Source organism: Aotus nancymaae, unplaced genomic scaffold (genome assembly GCF_030222135.1).
Source record: "Aotus nancymaae isolate 86718 unplaced genomic scaffold, 86718_ANA_hifiasm-v0.15.2.pri h1tg000065l, whole genome shotgun sequence".
NCBI lineage: Eukaryota > Metazoa > Chordata > Mammalia > Primates > Aotidae > Aotus > Aotus nancymaae.
Genome location: NW_026988480.1, coordinates 495,141 through 515,434, shown reverse-complemented (window position 1 = coordinate 515,434; position 20,294 = coordinate 495,141). Strand labels below are relative to the sequence as shown.

The window sequence follows — 20,294 nt, the reverse complement described above, 5'->3', positions numbered from 1 at the left end:
TTGCTTGAATTGCTCTCCACCAATCTTCTCAGCTAAGATCGAGGTGAGCTGCACGGCGGAAGAGGGCTGCGTGTAAGAAGGCAGCTCTGTCTCAGAGGACAAAAGGCCTGGGAGCACCCGGACAGGCAGGCACTGCGTGGAGGTCGCTCCCCTCCCAGTGGCCACTGTGGAGGCATTTCATAGAAATGCTCAAGGACCATTCACATTCAGAATCGGGATCAAACTGAGAACTCATGAGGGATATCGGACAGGAGTTAGAAAATGAGTTTCTCACACAACCGGAGCAAGGAGGGGAGAACCCTGGGCTTCACGCTTGCAATCCGCCGCCTTCCCTGCAGTGTGGCCCCGGTTATGTTGTCTTGCAACTCTGCCTGCATGAGTCCAATTGTCTTAGGAAGGGGCAAATGCTTCATAAGTGCCAACGGGAAGTGTCAGAATACTGGAACGTATTAATATTAATATATCAACTTTCACCCCAAAAAACCTGAAAGCGTTTGCAGACAGCAAAAACAGCTTCATTATCCTTTCGTTTCTATAATATATCTCTGGAAAGATGAAAAAGAATCAGAACACCCCTTTGTTACAGGAAACAAAATGTTGTGGACAGGAAAAAAGTGGGAGGAAGACTGGTCACTGCCTAGTCCACTGCGCACAATTTGAATTTCGAACCATGCAAAAGTATTGCTTGGTTAAATTCAAGCCATTTAAAAGATAAAAAATAAATATTTAATACAAGCACAACATGCTGGGAAACAAAATCAAAGGCTTTCTGGCCGCAGAGCCACTCTTTCCCAGACTGAGGCTTTCCAGGAAAGGCTTTCTGCCTGAACCAGGCAGAGGATCCAGATGTGGATCGTCTGACAAACACAGGGCTTCTTAGGAAGTGTCCTAAATTGTGTTTAGGAAGTGCAGCCCCTGTTGAGATTCATCAAGAGAGGGAAAGAGCCCAAATGGGAAGGAGCATGGGTTGAGGGGCACAAAAGTAGGTCTGTTGACAAAGAACGGAAGAAAAGGGGACATCAGGTTGAAGCTTTGTGCTGTGAGTCAGAAGGACAATTTAAAAGTTGCCTAAAGAGGCGCACACAGTCTGCGCTGCTGCCCTCCAGCTGGAAGGGAAGCTCAGCTCTTGCCTACTGACTGGAGCCCTGCACAGAATGTCCCCTGCCGCGACCGGTACTTACTGCAGCGCCCCTCCCCCTCTGCAGAATGTCTGGGTCCTATGTTCTAAACTGCCATACTTTCAAATTTTACCTGACCTACCCGAACTCAGGAGAATCTGTTGAGGCAGGTCACTCTCTGGGTCCTGCCCTTGACTTTTCTCACCACAGAAACTGCCAGACAGCGGTGGTCAGCACCCAGCCTGAGGCGATGGCTTCAAATGGAGGTGAGTCTGTAGGGACAAGGGCATTATCCAATTCTCTGCCATGTTTCAAAATCCTTGGGAATTCAAATTTCACAGTGCCCCAGGGGACAGCTGATAGGGCTGATGTCCAGGAGGGAGGGAGCACTGGATGTTCCCAAATACATCACACCTGGGGAGGGCCATGGCACCCTGAGTCTGTGGTTAGGGAGGATGGCTCCTTAGAGGTGGACCAAGGTGCCCGGGGGAATACACCATGTAGGGGAAAGGATGGAGTGGATGTATTGATTCTTTCTAGAGGGGGACAAGTCAAATCGCCGTGTCTTTGTAGGGAGTGGTGGGATCGTGTTGTGCTGGTGGCCCAGGGAGGATGACAGGCAAGTCTGAGCCCTGTGTTGTGTCTTCAGGCACCTGGAAGGTGCCCTTCCATATTGTTCAGAGGGATTTGGACTGGACGTTTCTAGATCTTAGGGAAGAGTGGGGAGAAGTGGGCTCAGCCAGAAAACTGTTGGGTGGGTTGTCTGTGACAGAGCATGCAGTGACCGCCTCTGGGTGGGCGAGGCTGGGGCTACCGTAACTGCCGCAGCCTCTCAGCTCCCTCCCCAGAGGTGGCTTCTCCGTCAGTTCAGGTGGCTGTTGGCTCTCATTTAACAGGGGTGGGGGCAGTTGGGGAAGATCAGGCAACACGGCCTGGGCTTCCCAGCTTCTTCTGAATTGTTCGTCCTTTTGTGGAAGCTCAGGTCTTCAGACCCACTTCCTTTGTCTGCTAGCTCATGGCCTGTCCTCTGCACTTTGGGTTACTGTGGACAGGAAGAATTTGCCTCTTTTCCATGTCTACTACCTCGTGAACAGGGGTCAGGTGTGGACTCTTGCTGGTTCTCAGGGGAAGGGTCTGGAAAGACTGGTTTCCTATTCAGTAGAGGAAGGAGAGTAGCGTACAAATAGGAAGATGGTCCTCTTATTATTCTCCTTCAAGTCAGGATGTGTGTCCTGACTGATGAGGTGCATGTGCTGTATCCCTAGTCCCCTTGACTGGAGACTGCATGAGGTCCTAGTGAACGGGGATGAGCTCCAGACAACTTTGCCACACCTGGCCTGTGGCCCAAGAACCTCTGGTTCTTGGTTGGTCACTAGATTCAGTTATTGGGAGCTCAAAGGAAAAGGACCAGAGACGGGCTCGTTGTCCCATGACCTATTCTAACATGACCAGCAGCTGTGGAAATCCCTGGACACCTCCCCTGACAGCCCCACTGCTCACTGCTTCCTGGCTGTGCTCTAACCGTGTGCAGCTGTTGCTGGCTGAGCAATCAAAGTATCTCAGGGAGTTCCACCACTGCTTCTCAGACCTGCCCCCTGGGAACACAGCTTACTGAGTGGCAGCCAGGACCACCGAGCACTGAGGAAAGGGTGGCCCAAATCTGACCCCTGTTTAGCACTTACCGTACATGGTGCCAGGACAATCACTTGCACACTGGCCATAACACATATGGGTTATCTTCAGGGTTCACAGGGTGCTGGCTTGGGACAGATTTCTTTCCAATGATTTCCTTCCTTCCTTCTTCCCTTCTTCCTTCCTTCCTCCCTTTCTCTTTTTCTTTCTTTCTTTTTCTTTTTTCTTTTTTTTTTTTTAACAGAGTCTTGCTCTGTCACCCAGGTCAGAATGCAGTGGTGCAATCTTGGCTCACTGTAGTCTCTGCCTCCTGGGTTCAAGCAATATTCCTGCCTCAGCCTCCTGAGTAGCTGGGATTACAGGCATGCACTACCACACTCAGCTGAGTTTTGTATTTTAGTAGAGACATGGTTTCACCACATTGACCAAGCTGGTCTTCAACTCCTGACCTCAGGTTATCTGCCCACCTCGGCCTCCCAAAGTGCTGGGATTACAGGCATGAATCGCCACACCCACTCTAATCAGTGGTTTTATTTTGTTGTGCTGAGCTAGGACAGAAAGGGGTTTTCAAGAGCTTCAGGAAAAGGAAGACTGAAGAGGAGACAGGACCATAATATTAGGAATCTTCTGGCTTCCTATAGGCCTTCTGAGTGCATAGCACTGCCCTGGGGGAGGCCTCTCACCTGCTGCTGAGCATGCTGAGGGCCACCAAGCCGGCGAGAGATTCATCCCTGACCCATGGCTTGGGAGATGCCTGTAAGGCTCACAGGGTCTGCCAGGGAGACCCTCAGAGGCAGCGAAGGCTTGGCTGTTGCTTCTTGGCAGACAGGGGTCAGGGAGTCTAGTGGAGCCAGGGCCAGGCTCTCTAGCGAAGCGACCCTCCCGTGGAGGAACAGAGCATGCGATACACACTCACGGACACTTACAAGCTGCAGAGTTTCCTTGTCCCACACCCTCAGCTGTTGGGACACCCCTCTGATTCCCAGTGACTAGTGCGGACCTGGAGACCCCAGCTCATTCACCTCTTTCCTTTGTCTCCACAGCATGCCCAGTGCTGGACCCAAGTGTGACCAAGAACCCTGGCACCTCCATGCCAGTGTTCACGGCTCTGCCCTTCACCATACCTGCTCCCAGCCCAGCACACGGGCCGACCCTCGTGATTACAGTGGTTCCTCCAGGCAGCTCTCTGGTGCTGTCTGCCTTCCCCAGCACCCCTCTGGTGGCAGGACAGGATGGCCAAGGCCTGAATTGGGCTGGGGCTTCCAACGCCCTTCTCCAGATAAAGACAGAAGCGGGGCCTATGAAGGCCCCTCAGGCACAGACCTTGGTCCTAACTCAGGCACCCCTCGTCTGGCAGGCTCCAGGCACCCTCTGCGGGGGTGTCACCTGTCCACCTCCCCGACCCCTAGCAGCTGCCCCTGCGGTGCCCGCTACGGCTGCCCACGTCATTGGGGGCACCCGGGCCTGCGAGGGAGGCTGGTCCCAGAGCCTTCCTCCTCCAGCACCACCACCGGCTCCCCAGCCCGCCCCCGTCATGGCCCCAGGGAATGCTTGTCCATGGCCACAAGGGGCTCATGGAGAGGGCAGCCAGGCTCCCTCCCAGGCCAAGGCCCAACCGGACGACTCCTGCAAGAGCGTGTATGACAACTTCCGACTCTGGCAGCACTACAAGACCCTGGCCCGGAGGCACATTCCCCAGAGTCCGGACATGGAAGCGCTTTCCTGCTTCTTTATGTGAGTGTCCTCGGGGCACCGGAGTTCATCTTGCAGCTCACCCATAAAGAGGCTGCTGGATGGACGGGAGGTCACGCCATTCAGGGAAGCTTGCAGGGTGGTCTTGAAGGTGACGGGTGGAGCTATGGAAGGGCACATTTTCAGCAACATTAATCTGGCTGCCGCTCAGGACAGACTCTCAGGGGCCTCATCTCACCTGCCCCTCACTGTCCTGTGAGTCCGGCCAATCCTTACTTTCAAACATTGTCATGACAACGTTTACAGAAGACCCAGATCAGAGAGGGTTCCCGGTCCAACATGAGCCACGGGTTGGGTTTAGTGCACCCCAGTGCCTCCCCTTGACCTGAGTGGCAAAGGCCAGGGGCACATCACATGGAGCTGGGGGTGGGAGCTGCAGGAAACCGGCACACGCCCACTGTTCTGCTGAGGTCCAGCTGGCACAGCGGTGGTGGAGCCTGCACAAGGGATGGTCTTGGGCCCCGCACTAGGGTCCACGCTGGGCAGGTATTTGCAGCTTCGCCCTCGATCCCTTCTAGAAGAAGGGACAATGATGTTTCATTCAGAGGATGGTGAGGAGGTGACTTGAGTTCACATATGAGGCACATAGCCCAGTGCCCGGCACATGCTGGGACACATTACATGATAGCTGTTATGATTACTGTCCCTATTGCTATCACTATCAGAACTAGGCCATGTAGGACAGCGCTCCCCAAAGCCACGGGCTCCAGTGATGGCTCTCAGTGCACCACGAGTCCACGAGTCCACGAGTCCACGAGTCCACGAGCCCACAAGCCCACGAGCCCAGCAGTTCAGGGCTGTGGACTGTGGTGACTGAGGCAGCAACGCCTCAGATCTGAGAGTCTGTCGATTCAGTCCCAGTCCTGCCTCTCTCCATCCTGCAGGGCGTCTCTGACCCTGTGTCCCCCACTGATGAGCAAACCCGCACTCCACGGGAGCTTGAGCACAACCACCAGGCAACACACTGGCCACTCCCTAGGCAAGTCCCCTGCCCAGGCTGTAGGTGTAAGGAGGCCCCATCATTGTTCCCAAAAATCTTGCCGCCCCTGCATCCTGGAACTGGTTGCATTCTCCCTTGGAGCTGAGTCCCGGTGCACTGGGGACCCTGATTCTCAGAGTGGAGTCGCCCCAGGCTCACAGGCTTGGCGTGGAGTGGGCTTCGATGCCGCTCTGCTTTGGTTCTGGTTTCTACTCCTCTCCAGGACCCTGAGGCTATGTCCCCAGGGGCTACCTTACTCCAGAGTCCCCAGGAAGCTGCTTAAATGCTCAGTCCTGGGGCCCTGGAACCTGCACATTAACCCTCGCTCCCCGGTCATTCTGTGTGTGCGCTGTCTCAGTCAGTTCGGGCTCTGTCATAACAAATCCTACAGACTGGGTGCTTCATCAGGACACAGTCACGTCTCCCAGTTCCAGAGGCCGGAAGTCCCAGATCAAGGCGACAGCAGATTGGTGTCCTGGCTGGAGAGGGCTGCCTCTGGCCGTGTCCTCTTGTGGCTGAGAGGGACAGCCCTGCTGTCTCCTCCTGCCCTTATCGGGGCTCGGATGCCATGACAGGAACCCACCCTCATGACCTGCTCTAACCCTGACTGACTCCAAGAACCGACACACTGGGGCTCAGGGCTTCAGCACAGGAATGCTGGGAAAACACACGTTCCACCCATAGTACTGAGTTCACTTGTCAACACTGAGGACTCGAGGGGCAGTAGCAGAGGCCACCCAGTGGCTTGTGTTGATGTTTGATCTTGGGGGCATTTCCTGGAGGCTGAGGAGCCCACGTGGGGGAAAACAGGACAGGACGGGGACACATGGCAGGACAGGTGTGGGGAGGACAGGGGCCGGGTGTTGGGACCAGGTGGGCTTGGGATGGAGGGTAGGCTTATGGACTGGGACTGACTGCACCGCCTTACAGCCCAGTTCTCAGAACCCTGGCCCGGAGAAAGCCCAGCATGACCCTGGAGGAGCAACTGTGGCGGGCCATGCGGGAATGGCAGCACACCAGCAAGTCTGACAGGATCATCTATTACCAGATGGCGGCAAAGTGAGTCTGGGATGCAGGGGCAGAGCCCGCATGGCAGGGTAAGAGAAGGTGACAGAGGCCCGGTGGCCATGGTGGCTTCTCAGCGTGGAGCATGAGGGTGTGGACAAACACAGGCCCTCCTGGGCCCCTGCCTCCCTCAAGAAACTGCTCCTCCCTCCTAGAGTGCTCTGGGGTCTCTATACTGCCCTGGTGAGAAGCCACGCCCTGCTTGGCCTGGGGCCAATCCCCTGCCTTGACACTGGGGGTCATGGAGGGAGCAGCCAGCATCACAGCCCAAAGGAGATCACCGCCAGCTGTGGGGATGGGGAGAAGCGGGGCTGGCGACTATAGACAGAGGGGGATGCACTCTCCTCACAGCAGTGGCCACAAGTCGGTTTTCACCCATCCCGGCCTGGCCAGGATTGGAGAAACCTGCGCTGGGTCAGGGGCGACCTGCATCCAGGACACCATGAGACCCATCTCTGGCCTCCCTGCCTTTGCTCCCGGGAAGTCCCCTCCGTTAAGACAGAAAGACAGCAGCCTTGGGGGAAAGGGGCCCAGCTTTTGCTTCCTCCTGACCAGGGGTCTCCCAGGCCTCGTGCTCCTGGGTTATACTTCAGGGACCCATAGTCCCAACCTCAGGACTCCTGCATCTGGGCAACATTCCTGACACCTTCTGCCATAAACCCCACCCCTGGCCAGCTGAAGCCAGGAGGAGGGGTCCCCCTGGTGCCCTCCTGGGCCTCGTGGCCCTGACTTGAGTCAGGAAGCCCTGTTGATGCCATGGGCTCTGCGGGGGCCGGGTGAGGGAGGGAGAGCCCAGAACTCTGGGAGCAGCTCCCTCTGGGACTGGGGGACAGGCCCCAGGCAGGGCCTGGACAGCCCGTCCACGGCACGCCTTCCCATCCCTGCCATCGGCTGCTGCCTGGTCCTGGGGGCAGGGGGCCTGGACCCTCTCAACACGGCCTGTAACCTTTTTCACCCCAGGTTCCTGGAGTTTGAGGCTGAGGAGGAGACGCGGTTTCAGAACTCACAGCGGATGAAGGGGCCCCAGTGCCTGCCTCCTCCAGCCCTGCCGAGGCTTGAACCTCAGAAACCGTTGGCCCCTGAGGTGGTCAAGCAGCCAGGTACGGCTTCCCACATTCCCATAGGAGCCAGGGCAAAGGCCAGAGGGGCCAAGGGAGGCCACTGTCCCCACACCCCATGCCTTCCTTCAAGAGAGGGATGTGCTCCTCCAATAGGACAGCTCCCAAGGGCATATGTTGGGTACTGACCAGGTCACTTCGTGGGCGGCCCATGGTCACCAAGGAGGGTATTGACCTGGTCAGGTTTCCTAGCTACTCTCCCCTCGCCTGTCCAAAACTCAACATACAATCCACCCAGGAACAGGGACGAGCGGGTCGAGTACACGGCATATCGGTGGCTCCAAACTTCCTCCCAAACGATGCTGTCTCAGATGTGCCCCTCCTGCGGCGTCTCCTCTGGGGCGCTGTGGTTCAGGTGGTCCTGACCCAGCTGGGTCCCACTTCATGTCCCCAAGCCCTGCCCTCCCTTGTGTGGCGCGGGCAGGAGGAGCAGCCCTCACCACACCCATCCTCCTCCCTCCCTGCCTCAGTGTACCTTCTGAGGAAGGCCGGCCCCAAGGCCCCACCTGCCTGCCTGCCGCCACCCAGGCCCCAGCGGCCAGCAAAGACCAAGACCAACCTACTACCGCCCCGGCGGCCAGTGAACACCAAGGCCCTCGAGGAGATCCCCCCTGAACTGGTACAGGAGTATATGGAGATCATGGAGGAGCTGCTGGAGCCTCCCGCTGGGGCCACGGGGGAGCTCGAGGCACAATGGGAAGACCCAGGCCTCCTGAGCTACATTGAAAAGCTGTGCTCACAGGAAGACTTCCTCAGCAAGGTGGGCTGGCCTGAAGTGCTGGGGTCTGCAGGATTCCGGGGTGGGTAAGGGGGTCACTCGCAGGTCCTTGGAATTAAGCTCTGCTGTATGTTTGTGCCTGTCATTTCTTACTGTGTTTCTTTGTGTGTCTGCGTGGGTGTGAGTGTGGAGTGTGGACGTTACTTGTGTCTGTGTCTTTTCCTGTGTCATATGTGGGTCTGTTTGTGTGTCTCTGTCTGCATGTGTGTATGCTACCAGGTCTGTGGTCTGTGTGTGGATCTGGTGGTCGCCATGCTATGAGACAGCTCCAGAAGGGTGGGGACGGGGCGCTCGCTGCTTTCTGCATCTCCTCCAGGTGTCCTTGGCTCCACGTTACTCCGACAGCTCCAGAAGGGTGGGGACGGGGCGCTCGCTGCTTTCTGCATCTCCTCCAGGTGTCCTTGGCTCCACGTTACTCCCTGCCCAGGTAGCTCTCACCGTCTTCCTTCTGTTTCCAGGTGGAGGACATCATTCACCCCCGATTCCTGGAAGAACTGCTTTCCCCAGATCCACAGATGGATCTCTTGGCCCTAAGCCAGGAGCTGGAGCAGGAGGAAGGACTCACCCTTGCCCAGGTAGAGCAGGGAGGGACGGGAACCCAGGTACCCCGGGGGCAGGAGGGACCCGGCACACAAGCCCCACCTGATTGTCTACCCCACCCTGCGGGGCATGCTCGGCTTCTTGGGGAGCCACTCCGAGGTGGGGAGGTGCAGGTTCAGATGGAGCGGGATGGAGAGGAGCCAGGGAGGGGAGTCAGGATGCAAACTGGAGTGAGGCCCAACGGGATGCCCGGCACAGCCACACCCTCTGTCTTTGACAGGAAGCCCAGCTGCCTCAGGCTTTCCTGCCTGCCACCCAAGGCCGCCTCAGCCCAGAAGGACAGGGTCCCCAGGGAGCTCGTCAGTCTCCCTCTGCTCAGAGAGGAGGCCTCAGCCCAGCAGCAGCTCCCACCACCGAGTCCCAGGAGCGAGCTCTCTTTGGAGGCCCATCCTCTGCTCAACAGACGCCCCACCTAGGGCCTGGGCTCAGAGTCTCTGGGGCGCAATCCCTGGCTTGGGGGCTGGCTGGCCCCTCGCGGCCTCAAAAGAGAAAGGGTGACCCCGTGGTCTCCAGGAAGAAGAAGAAGAAGCGGGCTTGCAGCCAGTAGGGGGACACGGCAGGCTCTCTGGTGCCAAGCCCACAGGTGGGGCTCTGACATCTGATGCCCCAAAGCAGACAAAAGCTTCTCCCCCAGTGCGGATTTGCTGGGCCTTAGCTTGATAGGGAAGGGTGGGGGAGGGAGGGAGGGGAAGGAGAGGGTGATTGAACCAGAAGGGAGGGCCTGGGGGGAGGGGGAGGGGGTGGGAGCAATGCCTAGGGTGTCTCATATGTAAATAGGAATAAATATAGTGGTGTTGGGAACGCTCTCTGGGCTGCTGTCTCTGTCCTCAGGGCTGTGCTGCTCAGTGGAGGGGGTCTGGGAGAGCAGAGGGACCGGGAGATGCCAGGCACTGGGGACCCACGGGGGCCAGCCCCACTCGTTCCTCCAGGTGTAGGCTGCCCCTTCAGATGCTCCAGGGACTGACAGATGCTGAGGAAACCCTGATCCCTCCCACCACCCACTCACAAGGCCCCGCCTGCTTTAGTTATCAGCATCCCTGGAAAATCCTGGGATGTTGAGAGCTGGCTGGCTCTTGTTCTGCCCCGTGGGAGCTGAGGAGAAGGCAACTGCCCGCAACACAGACACGGGGAGAGGCGGCTGCTCCTGCTTAACCCTCATCAGGAAGAGCTCAGGCCCAGGGCTGGGGGGAGATGTCAAGGCATCCATCCACACGGGTGTGTTTGGGATACGACGGTGGGTGGGGAGCAGAGAAAGTCCTTCTGCCGGTTTCTGGGCAGGAAAGAATCTTGTCCAACTGGCGGAAGCAGATGCTCCTTGCCGTGGCCACAGGGACTGGCCTCAGGGGCCCTCGGGGTGCTGCATGGAGCCCCCCACAGCTATGATTCCCTTCCCATATGATAACTCAACTCTTGTGTGGAATTGATGCAGACACAGATTTACACTGGTATCTCAAACAGTTCCCTCCCAATCCACCATCACAAACGGGTACAAGCATGGCCAGTCTGCCAGGCGCAGGGTGGCTGTGTCTGCTGCTCCCAGGGCCAGGGAGAGCTGGGACCCAGGCCGAGAGGGGCCGAGGGTCAGCCGCCCTTCTGCCAGGCACAGACCTCAAGAGCAGAGCAGGGCTTGCCTGGGATGTGGCACTGGCTGTCTGGGAAGTGCCCTGGGATTCGGGGGCCAGGTGTTGGCTGAAGGGAGACTTCTGGAGTATAAGAGTGAGATGACGACTGCCTCAGGAGAGGGACTGAGGCTGGGGAGGATGCTCTGCTCTTTCCCACATCGTCCGGTCCTCCTCATCTCTGCTGAACTCCCCTCACCCCATGTGGCCGACCTCTACCCCCTTACCCCTAACCCACCTCTCAGAATCTCAGATCCCAGCACAGACAGGACCTGGCACCCGCCCCGGTTCCCTTCTGGCCAATACCTTCTTCACTGCCTGACTTCCGATTCCTCCCCAGGGCCCTTGTTGGCTCAGGACCATGGTGACTGCCAGAGCACTGGTCCCAGCACTGCCTGTATGCAGAGCTGCGGTCATGGTGCCAGGGGCTGGCCCAGCAACAGAGGCTGGTGGGGCACAGCTGTGTGGCACACGGCGGTCTGGCCCCTCTGCCGAGTGACAAAGGGAGCCATGTTTGGGGCCTCTCCGGCCCCATCCTCCCCCAGAATACACCAGTCAGCGGGACGGATGCCCCTCCACCCCATCACTTCTGCTCCATGTGGGCAGTGTCAGAGGCCTGCCCTCTGTGGCCTTTGGGAAGAAGAGTTCATCTTGGCAAGGCATCCCCAGCTCAGTGCACATCAGCCCATCGGGGAAAATGTGAGGAGTGAAGAGTCACTGGTGGGTGATGTGCGCAGCTCCCGTGACTCCTCTACCTCCAGGACCATCCTCAGGAGACGAGGTAGCACCTACCCTTTGCAGGGTTGAGGAATGGTAAGTGAGCCGTGTTTGAAGGGAACGTGGTCTGTACTCTGCTGTGTGTGGGTGCTCAGTCAACTTCCTCACCTAAAGATGAAAGTGACACCTCGGCTTAGTGACACCTCGGGACTCCTGCTTGTTACCCCACTGGCTGTTGTCTGCCCCACGTCCCTGTCCTTGTTTTGGCTCAACCACTCCCAGGAGGCAGAACGTGTGCTTCCTCCACCTCTGTGTCCCGCCTGAGGTCTAAAATCTGCCCCTAAACGGGGACAGTAGGGGCGACTGGGGGGCTCTGACAGACTGAATGTTCGTTCCCCTCTCCCGCCCAATTCCTGTGTTGAAGCCCTAATCCAGGATAGATGATGGTATTTCGAGATGGGGCCTTTGGGAGTTCTTCAGGGTTAGAGGAGATCATGAGAGTGGGGACCTAATGTTGGGATTAGGGCCCTGGTAAGAAGCAGATACCCCAGAGCTCGCTCTCCCTGACATGAGGACAGTGAGAAGGCAGTCATCTGCAAGCCAGGAAGAGAGCCCTCACCAGAACCTCACCACACTGGGACCCTAACCTTGGACTTCCAGGCCCCAGACTGTGACTAATGCATTTCTGTTTTTGATATGCTCCCCCAAGTCTATGGTCACTTTGTCCTAGCAGCCCTATGGGACAAGCACAAGTTCCATCATCTCAGGAACTTCTTTCCTAACTGGTATCTGGAAACCGTGCATCAGAGCCATGGGAAAGAATGAAGTAAGGCTCAGTCCTTTACGGTGGTCAGTACGCAGCTTAAAATTGTTCTTTTAATACAATCAGTAAACTTCACAATCTGCTGATGCTAAAATAATAGAGGAGATTCAAATTAAGAATGCCAGCACTGAAAGAGAACATATAACCACAGATCCTGTAGTCACTAAACAGGTAATAAAAGAACATGCTAACAACTACATGCACACTCATGTTAAAAACTGACATGGGCAGGGCACAGTGGCTCACACCTGTAATCCCAGCACTTTGGGAGGCTGAGGCAGACGGATAACCTGAGGCCAGGAGTTCAAGACCAGCCTGACCAACAGAAGAGAAACCCTGTTTCTACTCAAAATACAAAATTAGCCAGGTGTGCTAGTGCATGCCTGTAATCCCAGCTACTTAGGGGGCTGAGGCAGGAGAATCGCTTGAACCCAAGAGGTGGATGTTGCAGTGAGCCAGGATAGCGCCACTGCACTCCGGGCAACAACAGCAAAACTCCACCTCAAAAATAAAAATAAAAATAAAAATGAATTAGCTGGGCTAATCCCAGCTGCTCCAGAGGCTGAGGCAGGATAATCACTCGAACGCGGGAGGCAGAGGTTGCGGTGAGCCAAGATGGCGCCATGAGCAAAACTCCTACCAAAAAAAAAAAAAGAAAAAAAGAACTAGCCAGCCATAGTGGCATGCTCCTGTAGTCCCAGCTACTTGGGAGGCTGAGGCAGGAGAATCGCTTGAACCCGGGAGACGCGCACCATCCCACCCAGCTAATTTTTCTGTATTATTGGTAAACATGGGGTTTCACTACGTTGGCCAGGCTGGTCTCACAACTCCTGATCTCAGGCAATCCACCCGCCTCAGCCTCCCAAAGTGCTGGGATTACAGGTGTGAGCCACGATGCTCAATACATCCTTTTCAATAAGCTCTCCTCTCTGACGTGACCCAAAGAGCCAGTAGCTCCTAAGATTCCCATGTGTGTCAGAAGCCTGAAGTCAGTGAGATGAAGCCCAACATCAAGAATCGGAGGAAACCAACTTGTGGGGCAACAATGTAAAGAAAACACTGGGTAGTCTGGCTACAGTATCATTAAATTTTCTTGTTTTCAAAAGTTTGAACTCCAATAAAAGGACTTTCAATGTGCTATTTTTGCAATTTTCAGTAACAAATGTGTGTATACAGAAACAATAAAACTGACATATTCGAGTAACATTAAAAACATTTTTTTTCTTTTAAAAAAAAAAAAAAGAAAGAAAAGGCTGCTGATGAATCAGTTACATGGCTTTGGCCCAGTATGGAGTGGAGCTCAATTTCAACCCAGATGCTTCTGACTTGGAAGGCCATTCTTCCAAGCATCTTTTTTCTAGTATGTTAGATATACATTCTGACTCCAGGTCTAACTCCAGAGACTACACTGTTTTCACAATACCACGACTTCTCAACTGAACAAAGTACTTGCACAAAATGGTTGATTCTCTTTTCCCAGTTTCTTTTCATTCAGGAAAAGGGAAAGAAAAAACATTTAATTAAGCATCCAATAAATATAAACAAATACAATCTTAACATTTATATGCTTTCTCAGCAATATTCTTTTAAATGATAAACCAAAAGAATATATATCTAACACACTAGAAAAAAGATGCTACCAATTGAGGAGTGCAACCATTAACGTTGTAACTACGTACAATCAGTTAAGTCACTGGGAAGTGAAAACCACCTAAATTTCTTCCAGTTAAAACCAAATTAATAACCCTCGTCTTATAAATATGATAGCCAAATGTGAGACACTACCCACAAAATGCAGAGGGGCACAGACAAGCCGCAGCAATATCACGACCCTGCAGTTCACAAGTAAGGGAGACACACCATTATCTGAGATATACTGGAAGGACACCAATACATATGGCATTGCAATGGCTGTTTCAGGAAACATCCATTTACACAGTTTCCTGGATTTCAGGCATAAAAACATGACTGAAGACATATACTGGCCCTATTGCCTTGACAATTCATAACCATTGTAACAGTTACCATTTCGCTACTCAGAAGATTATTAAAAAATCGTATTTTTCATAAGACTCTACGACCTAAGACCTACTACCCGTAACTCTGACATACAAATATTGTACAACCTTAATATATAATTATCAAATCTATAACCAACGTTCTGTAAATTACCAGATATTACAATATTTTGGTGTTTGCCTGTTAACCAAGCGGGGGGGGGGGGGGAGGCTGGAAGAAGCCTCATTTTTCCTGCCCTTTCCAAAATTTCACTTCAAGACAGTTCAAAAACTCAGTATGTCCAGGTATAAATCTCCAAGTTTGTCTAATTTACACTACTTAACAAAAGCGATGTAGACAGCAATTACTGTATCCTCCATCAATCTTTTCAGATTGCACAGAATTTCTTCCAGAAAACTCCAAGAGAAAAAAAGACAGGTATTTCCGTTTTAGTATGTACGTCGTCTTTCGCACAAGTCAGTGGAGAGTGAAAACCTTTAAAACGTTTCAATGTTCCTGGTATTGCTTTCCGATCAACATGATAAAATAGACAATCCATACTTGCCAAAATTAAAAACGCTTCCACCACGTACGGAAAATCTCTCCAAAAACACAAAATCTAATTCAAACATTATAAATAACAAGAGAAATGTAAAAACAATTGCATCAACAAACTTCCAAATGCGTATGGGGTTGACAATACTGAAGCCATTACTCAAAAGAAACCTCTGTAAAACCAAGAACGCACAATCAACGCCGGAGAAAGCCAAACCAGAGGGGCTGCGCGGTCCCGCATTGCAAATTTCAACACACTCACTCCTAGACGAATACATCCAAGGCCACTCACTAAGGAGAAGAAAAGTGCGTGGCTCTCCAGAGCACGCAAGTTTCGCCGCGCGCGTCAGGAAGGGGGCTGCGCCGGCGCGAGGACTGGCCGATGGGCGTTCCGGCAACCTACAGCTTGCAAGGACCACGGCCATCTGCCATCCCCCCGGCCTAGGAAGGGTGGCCCGAGGGCAGGCCCGCGTCCGCGGGGTGACCCAACCCGCCCCTCCCCCATCCCCGCGTCCGCCTGCACAGCCCCGCCACCCCCCAAGCCCGCCGGCCTCCCAGTTCTGCTTCAAACAAAGCGCGCGCTAAAAGGCCGGCAACGGCCAGGAAGTGGAGACAGGAGAGTGGCGGCCATGTTGGCTGGGGGCGGAGGAAATGGGAAGACGGAGGAGTACCGGCCGGCGAAGAAGGAGCGCGCGCACGCCCCGGTCCCCGCCGAGGACCGGCCGGCAGTGGGCGCGGTGCGGGCGCCGCCGGAAGGACAATACCCCACCGGACCCCGCGCGGGCCGCGCTCGCCTACACCCTCGGCCAGGCCGCCGCAACCCTGGCACGCCCGCAACCCACACCCCATCACGGGCCTGCAAGACCCACCCTCCCCCGCGCGGACTTTACCTGCTGGCCGCTGAGACCGCCGTCCATATGCCCGCAGTTGCCGCCGTTACTCGTTCGCGCTCCAGCCGGCCCCAGCCCGAGCCAGAAGGCGCCTCCACGCCGACGCTCCCTCGCGGCGGAAGCCAACGGCTCCCCAACCGGCAGACAGCCCGCGCACTACTCCCGACGGACTGCAACTGCAACACTGGCGCTCGCTACGCAGACGCAGTCGAGCAGGACGCAGGCGCCGCGCAGCGGGGCGGGGCCGTGGACCAAGGCGCAGGCGCGGTGGAGCGGGACCGGGCGGTGGAGTGGGGCGCAGGCGCGGTGCAGCGCGGCGGGGCGGGGCTTTGGAGTAGGCGACTAAGGCGGGGCCATAGCTCCGGACTTCCGGGTGCGCGCCCGGAATGGGCGGCGGCGGGCCCCGGAGCCCTGGAGCCTGAGGGAGCGCAGCTTTTCTCCGAGGGCAGGCAGCCAGAGAAGGGCTTCGTTTTTGCGCAGTAGGACTTTCTTTTTTTTTTTTTTCTTTTTGGAGACGGAATTTCGCTCTTGTTACTCACGCGGGAGTGCAATGGCGCGATCTCGGCTCACCGCAACCTCCGCCTCCCGGGTTCAGGCAATTCTCCTGCCTCAGCCTCCTGAGGAGCTGGGATTACAGGCACGCGCCACCGTGCCCAGCTAATTTTTGTATTTTTAGTAGAGACGGGGTTTCACCGTGTTGACCAGAATGGTTTCGTTCTCTTCACCTCGTGATCCACCGGCCTCCACCTCCCAAAGTGGTCGGATTCTAGGTGTGAGCCACCCCGTCCGTCCTTTTTTTTTTTTTTTTTTTCCAGGCTGGAGTGCAGTGGTGTGATATCAGCTCATTGCAACCCTCGCCTCCCAGGTTCACGCGATTCTCCTGCCTTGGCCTCCTGAGTAGCTGGAACCACAGGTATACACCACCATAGTCAGCTAAATTTTTTTTTTTTTTTAAGATGCGCTCTTGTTACCCAGGCGGGAGTACAATGACGCGATCTCGGCTGACCGCAACCTCCGCCTCCCGGGTTCGAGTAGCTGGGATTACAGGCACGCGCCACAGTGCCCAGCTAATTTTTTGTATTTTTAGTAGACACGCGGTTTCACCACGTTGACCAGGATGGTCTCGATATATTGACCTCGTGATCCACCCGCCTCGGCCTCCCAAAGTGCTGGGATTACAGGCGTGAGCCACGAACCTCGGCCTTTTTTTTTTTTTTTTTTTTTTTTGAGACAGAGTCGTACGCTGTCTCACAGGCTACAGTGCAGTGGTGCGATCTCAGCTCATTGAAACCCCGGTCTCCCAGGTTCAAGCGATTCTCTTGCCTTGGCCTCCCGAGTAGCTGGAAACACAGGCATACACCATCATGGCCATCTAATTTTTAAAAAAAAAAAAAAAAAAAAAAAAAAGGCCGGGCGTGGTGGCTCACGCCTGTAATCCCAGCGCTTTGGGAGTCCGAGGCGGGTGGATCACGAGGTCAAGAGATCAAGACCTTCCTGGTCAACATGGTGATACCCTGTCTCTAGTAAAAAGACAAAAAATTAGCTGGGCACGGTGGCCCGTGCCTGTAATCCTAGCTACTCAGGAGGCTGAGGCAGGAGAGTTGCCTCAACCTGGGAGGCGGAGGTTGCGGTGAGCCGAGACCTCGCTATTGCACTCCAGCCTGGGTAACAAGAGCGAAACTCCGTCTCTAAAACAAAACAAAACAAAACAAACTTAGCTGGCCGTGGTGGTGCATCCCTGTGGTTCCAGATACTCAGGACGCCAAGGCAGGAGAATCGCTGGAACCTGGGAGGCGGGGGTTGCAATGAGGTGAGATCGCACCACTGCACTCCAGCCTGGGAGACAGAGTAAGACTCTGTCTCAAAAAAAAAAAAAAAAAAAAAAGACCGGGCATGATGGCTCACGCCTGTAATCCGATCACTTTGGGAGGCCGAGTCAGGTGGATCACGAGGTCAAGAGATCGAGACCATCCTGGTCAACATGGTGAAACCCCGTCTCTACTAAAAATACAAAAAATTAGCTGGGCACGGTGGCGCGTGCCTGTAATCCCAGCTCCTCAGGAGGCTGAGGCAGGAGAATTGCCTGAACCCGGGAGGCGGAGGTTGCAGTCACCCGAGATCGCGCCATTGAACTCCACCATGGGTAACAAGAGCCAAACTCCGCTCTTGTTTTTTTTTTTGCTGCCTGGAGTGCAGTGGTGCGATCTCAGCTCATTGCAACCCCCGCCTCCCAGATTCAAGCGATTCTCCTGCCTTGGCCTCCTGAGTAGCTGGAACCACAGGCATGCACCACCTCGGCCAGCTAATTTTTTTTTTTTTTGAGACCGAGATTCGCTCTACTTACCCAGGCTGGAGTGCAAAGGCGCGATCTCCGCCCACCGCAACCCCCGCCTCCTAGGTTCAAGTGATTCTCCTGCCTTGGCCGCCTGACTAGCTGAAACCACAGGCATGCAGCACCATGGCCAGCTAATTTTTTTTTTTTTTTTTTTTTTTTTTTTTTGAGACCCTATTTCGCTCTTGCTACCCAGGCTGGAGTGCAATGACGCGATCTCGGCTCACCGCAACCTCCGCCTCCCGGGTTCAGGCAATTCTCCTGCCTCAGCCTCCTGAGGAGCTGGGATTACAGGCACGCGCCACCGTGCCCAGCTAATTTTTGTATTTTTAGTAGAGACGGGGTTTCACGGTGTTGACCAGAATGGTTTCGTTCTCTTCACCTCGTGATCCACCGGCCTCCGCCTCCCAAAGTGGCCGGATTCTAAGTGTGAGCCACCCCGTCCGTCCTTTTTTTTTTTTTTTCAGGCTGGATTGCAGTGGTGTGATCTCAGCTCATTGCAACCCTCGCCTCCCAGGTTCACGCGATTCTCCTGCCTTGGCCTCCTGAGTAGCTGGAACTCCACACAGGCATACACCACCACAGTCAGCTAAATTTTTTTTTTTTTTTTTTTTTGAGACGGAGTTTGGCTCTTGTTACCCACGCTGGAGTACAATGACGCGATCTCGGCTGACCGCAACCTCCGCCTCCCGGGTTCAGGCAATTCTGCTGCCTCAGCCTCCTGAGTAGCTGGGATTACAGGCACGGGCCACCGTGCCCAGCTAATTTTTTGTATTTTTAGTAGAGACGCGGTTTCACCACGTTGACCAGGATGGTCTCGATATCTTGACCTCGTGATCCACCCGCCTCGGCCTCCCAAAGTGCTGGGATTACAGGCGTGAGCCACGACCCTCGGCCTTCTGCCCCCCAGGCTGGAGTGCAGTGCTACGATCTCAGCTCATTGCAACCCCCGCCTCCCAGGTTCAAGCGGTTCTCCTGCCTTGGCCTCCTGAGTAGCTGGAACCACAGGCATGCACCAACATGACCAGCTAATTTTTTTTTTTTTTTTTTTTTCTTTTTCAGGCTGGAGTGCAGTGGTGCGATCTCAGCTCATTGCAACGCCCGCCTCCCAGGTCAAGCGATTCTCCTGCCTTGGCCTCCCGAGTAGCTGGAAACACAGGAATGCACCACCATGGCGAGCTAATTAAAAAAAAAAAAAAAAAACGCCGAGCGTGGTGGCTCACGCCTGTAATCCCAGCATTTTGGTTGGCCGAGCCGGGTGGATCACGAGGTCAAGAGATCGAGACCATCCTGGTCAACATGGTGAAAACCTGTCTCTAGTAAAAATACGATAAATTAGCTGGGCACGGTGGCGCGTGCCTGTAATCCCAGCTCCTCAGGAGGCTGAGGCAGGAGAATTGCCTCAACCCCGGAGGCGGAGTTTGCGGTGAGCCGAAATGGCGCCGTTGCACTCCAGTCTGGGTAACAAGAGCGAAACTCCGTCTCAAAAAAAAAAAAAAAAAAAAAATTAGGTGGCCATGGTGGTGCATGCCTGTGGTTCCGCTGCTCAGGAGACCAAGGCAGGAGAATCGCTGGAACCTGGGAGGCGGCGGTTGCAATGAGCTGAGATGGAACCACTGCACTCCAGCCTGGGAGACAGAGTAAGACTCTGTCTCAAAGAACAACAAAAAAAAGGCCAGGCGTGGTGGCTTATGCCTGTAATCCCAGCACTTTGGAAGGCCGAGGCGGATGGATCACGAGGTCAAGAGATCGAGACCATCCTGGTCAACATGGTGAAACCCCGTCTCTACTAAAAATACAAAAAATTGACTTGGTACGGTGGCGCGTGCCTGTAATCCCAGCTACTCAGGAGGCTGAGGCAGGAGAATTGCCTGAACCCGGGAGGCGGAGGTTGCGATGAGCCGAGATCACGCCATTGGACTCCACCCTGGGTAACAAGAGCAAAACTCCGCTCTTTTTTTTTTTTTTCAGGCTGGAGTGCAGTGGTGCGATCTCAGTTCATTGCCACCCCCGCCTCCCAGGTCAAGCCATTCTCCTGCCTTGGCCTCCTGAGTAGCTGGAACCACAGGCATGCACCACCGCGGCCAGCTAATTTTTTTTTTTTTTTGGGACGGAGTTTGGCTCTTGTTACCCAGGCTGGAGTGCAAAGGCGCGATCTCGGCCCACCGCAACCTCCACCTCCCGGGTTCAGGCAATTCTCCTGCCTCAGCCTCCTTAGTAGCTGGGATTACAGGCACGCGCCACCGTGCCCAGCTAATTTTTTGAATTTTTTGTAGAGATGGGGTTTCACCACGTTGAACAGGATGGTCTCGATCTCT

The 20,294-nt window shown here is 54.9% G+C and overlaps 1 protein-coding gene across 12 annotated transcripts in view; it reads right to left on the bottom strand.

Moving 5' to 3' along the window:
* The window catches only part of LOC135270735 (zonadhesin-like), a 46,373-nt gene extending 30,596 nt beyond the window's left edge, over positions 1-15,777 (bottom strand). For 6 of the 12 annotated variants that reach the window (XR_010338863.1, XR_010338867.1, XR_010338865.1 and 3 more), the window contains exons 1-2: positions 15,645-15,777; positions 1,261-8,890 (exon numbers count right to left, since the gene is read on the bottom strand). Coding sequence is in view for 1 of the 12 variants with exons in the window: in XM_064366661.1 (XP_064222731.1) it covers positions 15,645-15,671 (27 nt within the window). In the remaining 11 variants the exon portion in view is untranslated. The remainder of the gene's footprint in view (positions 1-1,260; positions 8,891-15,644) is intronic. The other 6 variants (XR_010338861.1, XR_010338864.1, XR_010338868.1 and 3 more) reach the window with 6 other exon arrangements.
* Positions 15,778-20,294: the final 4,517 nt, after the last annotated feature.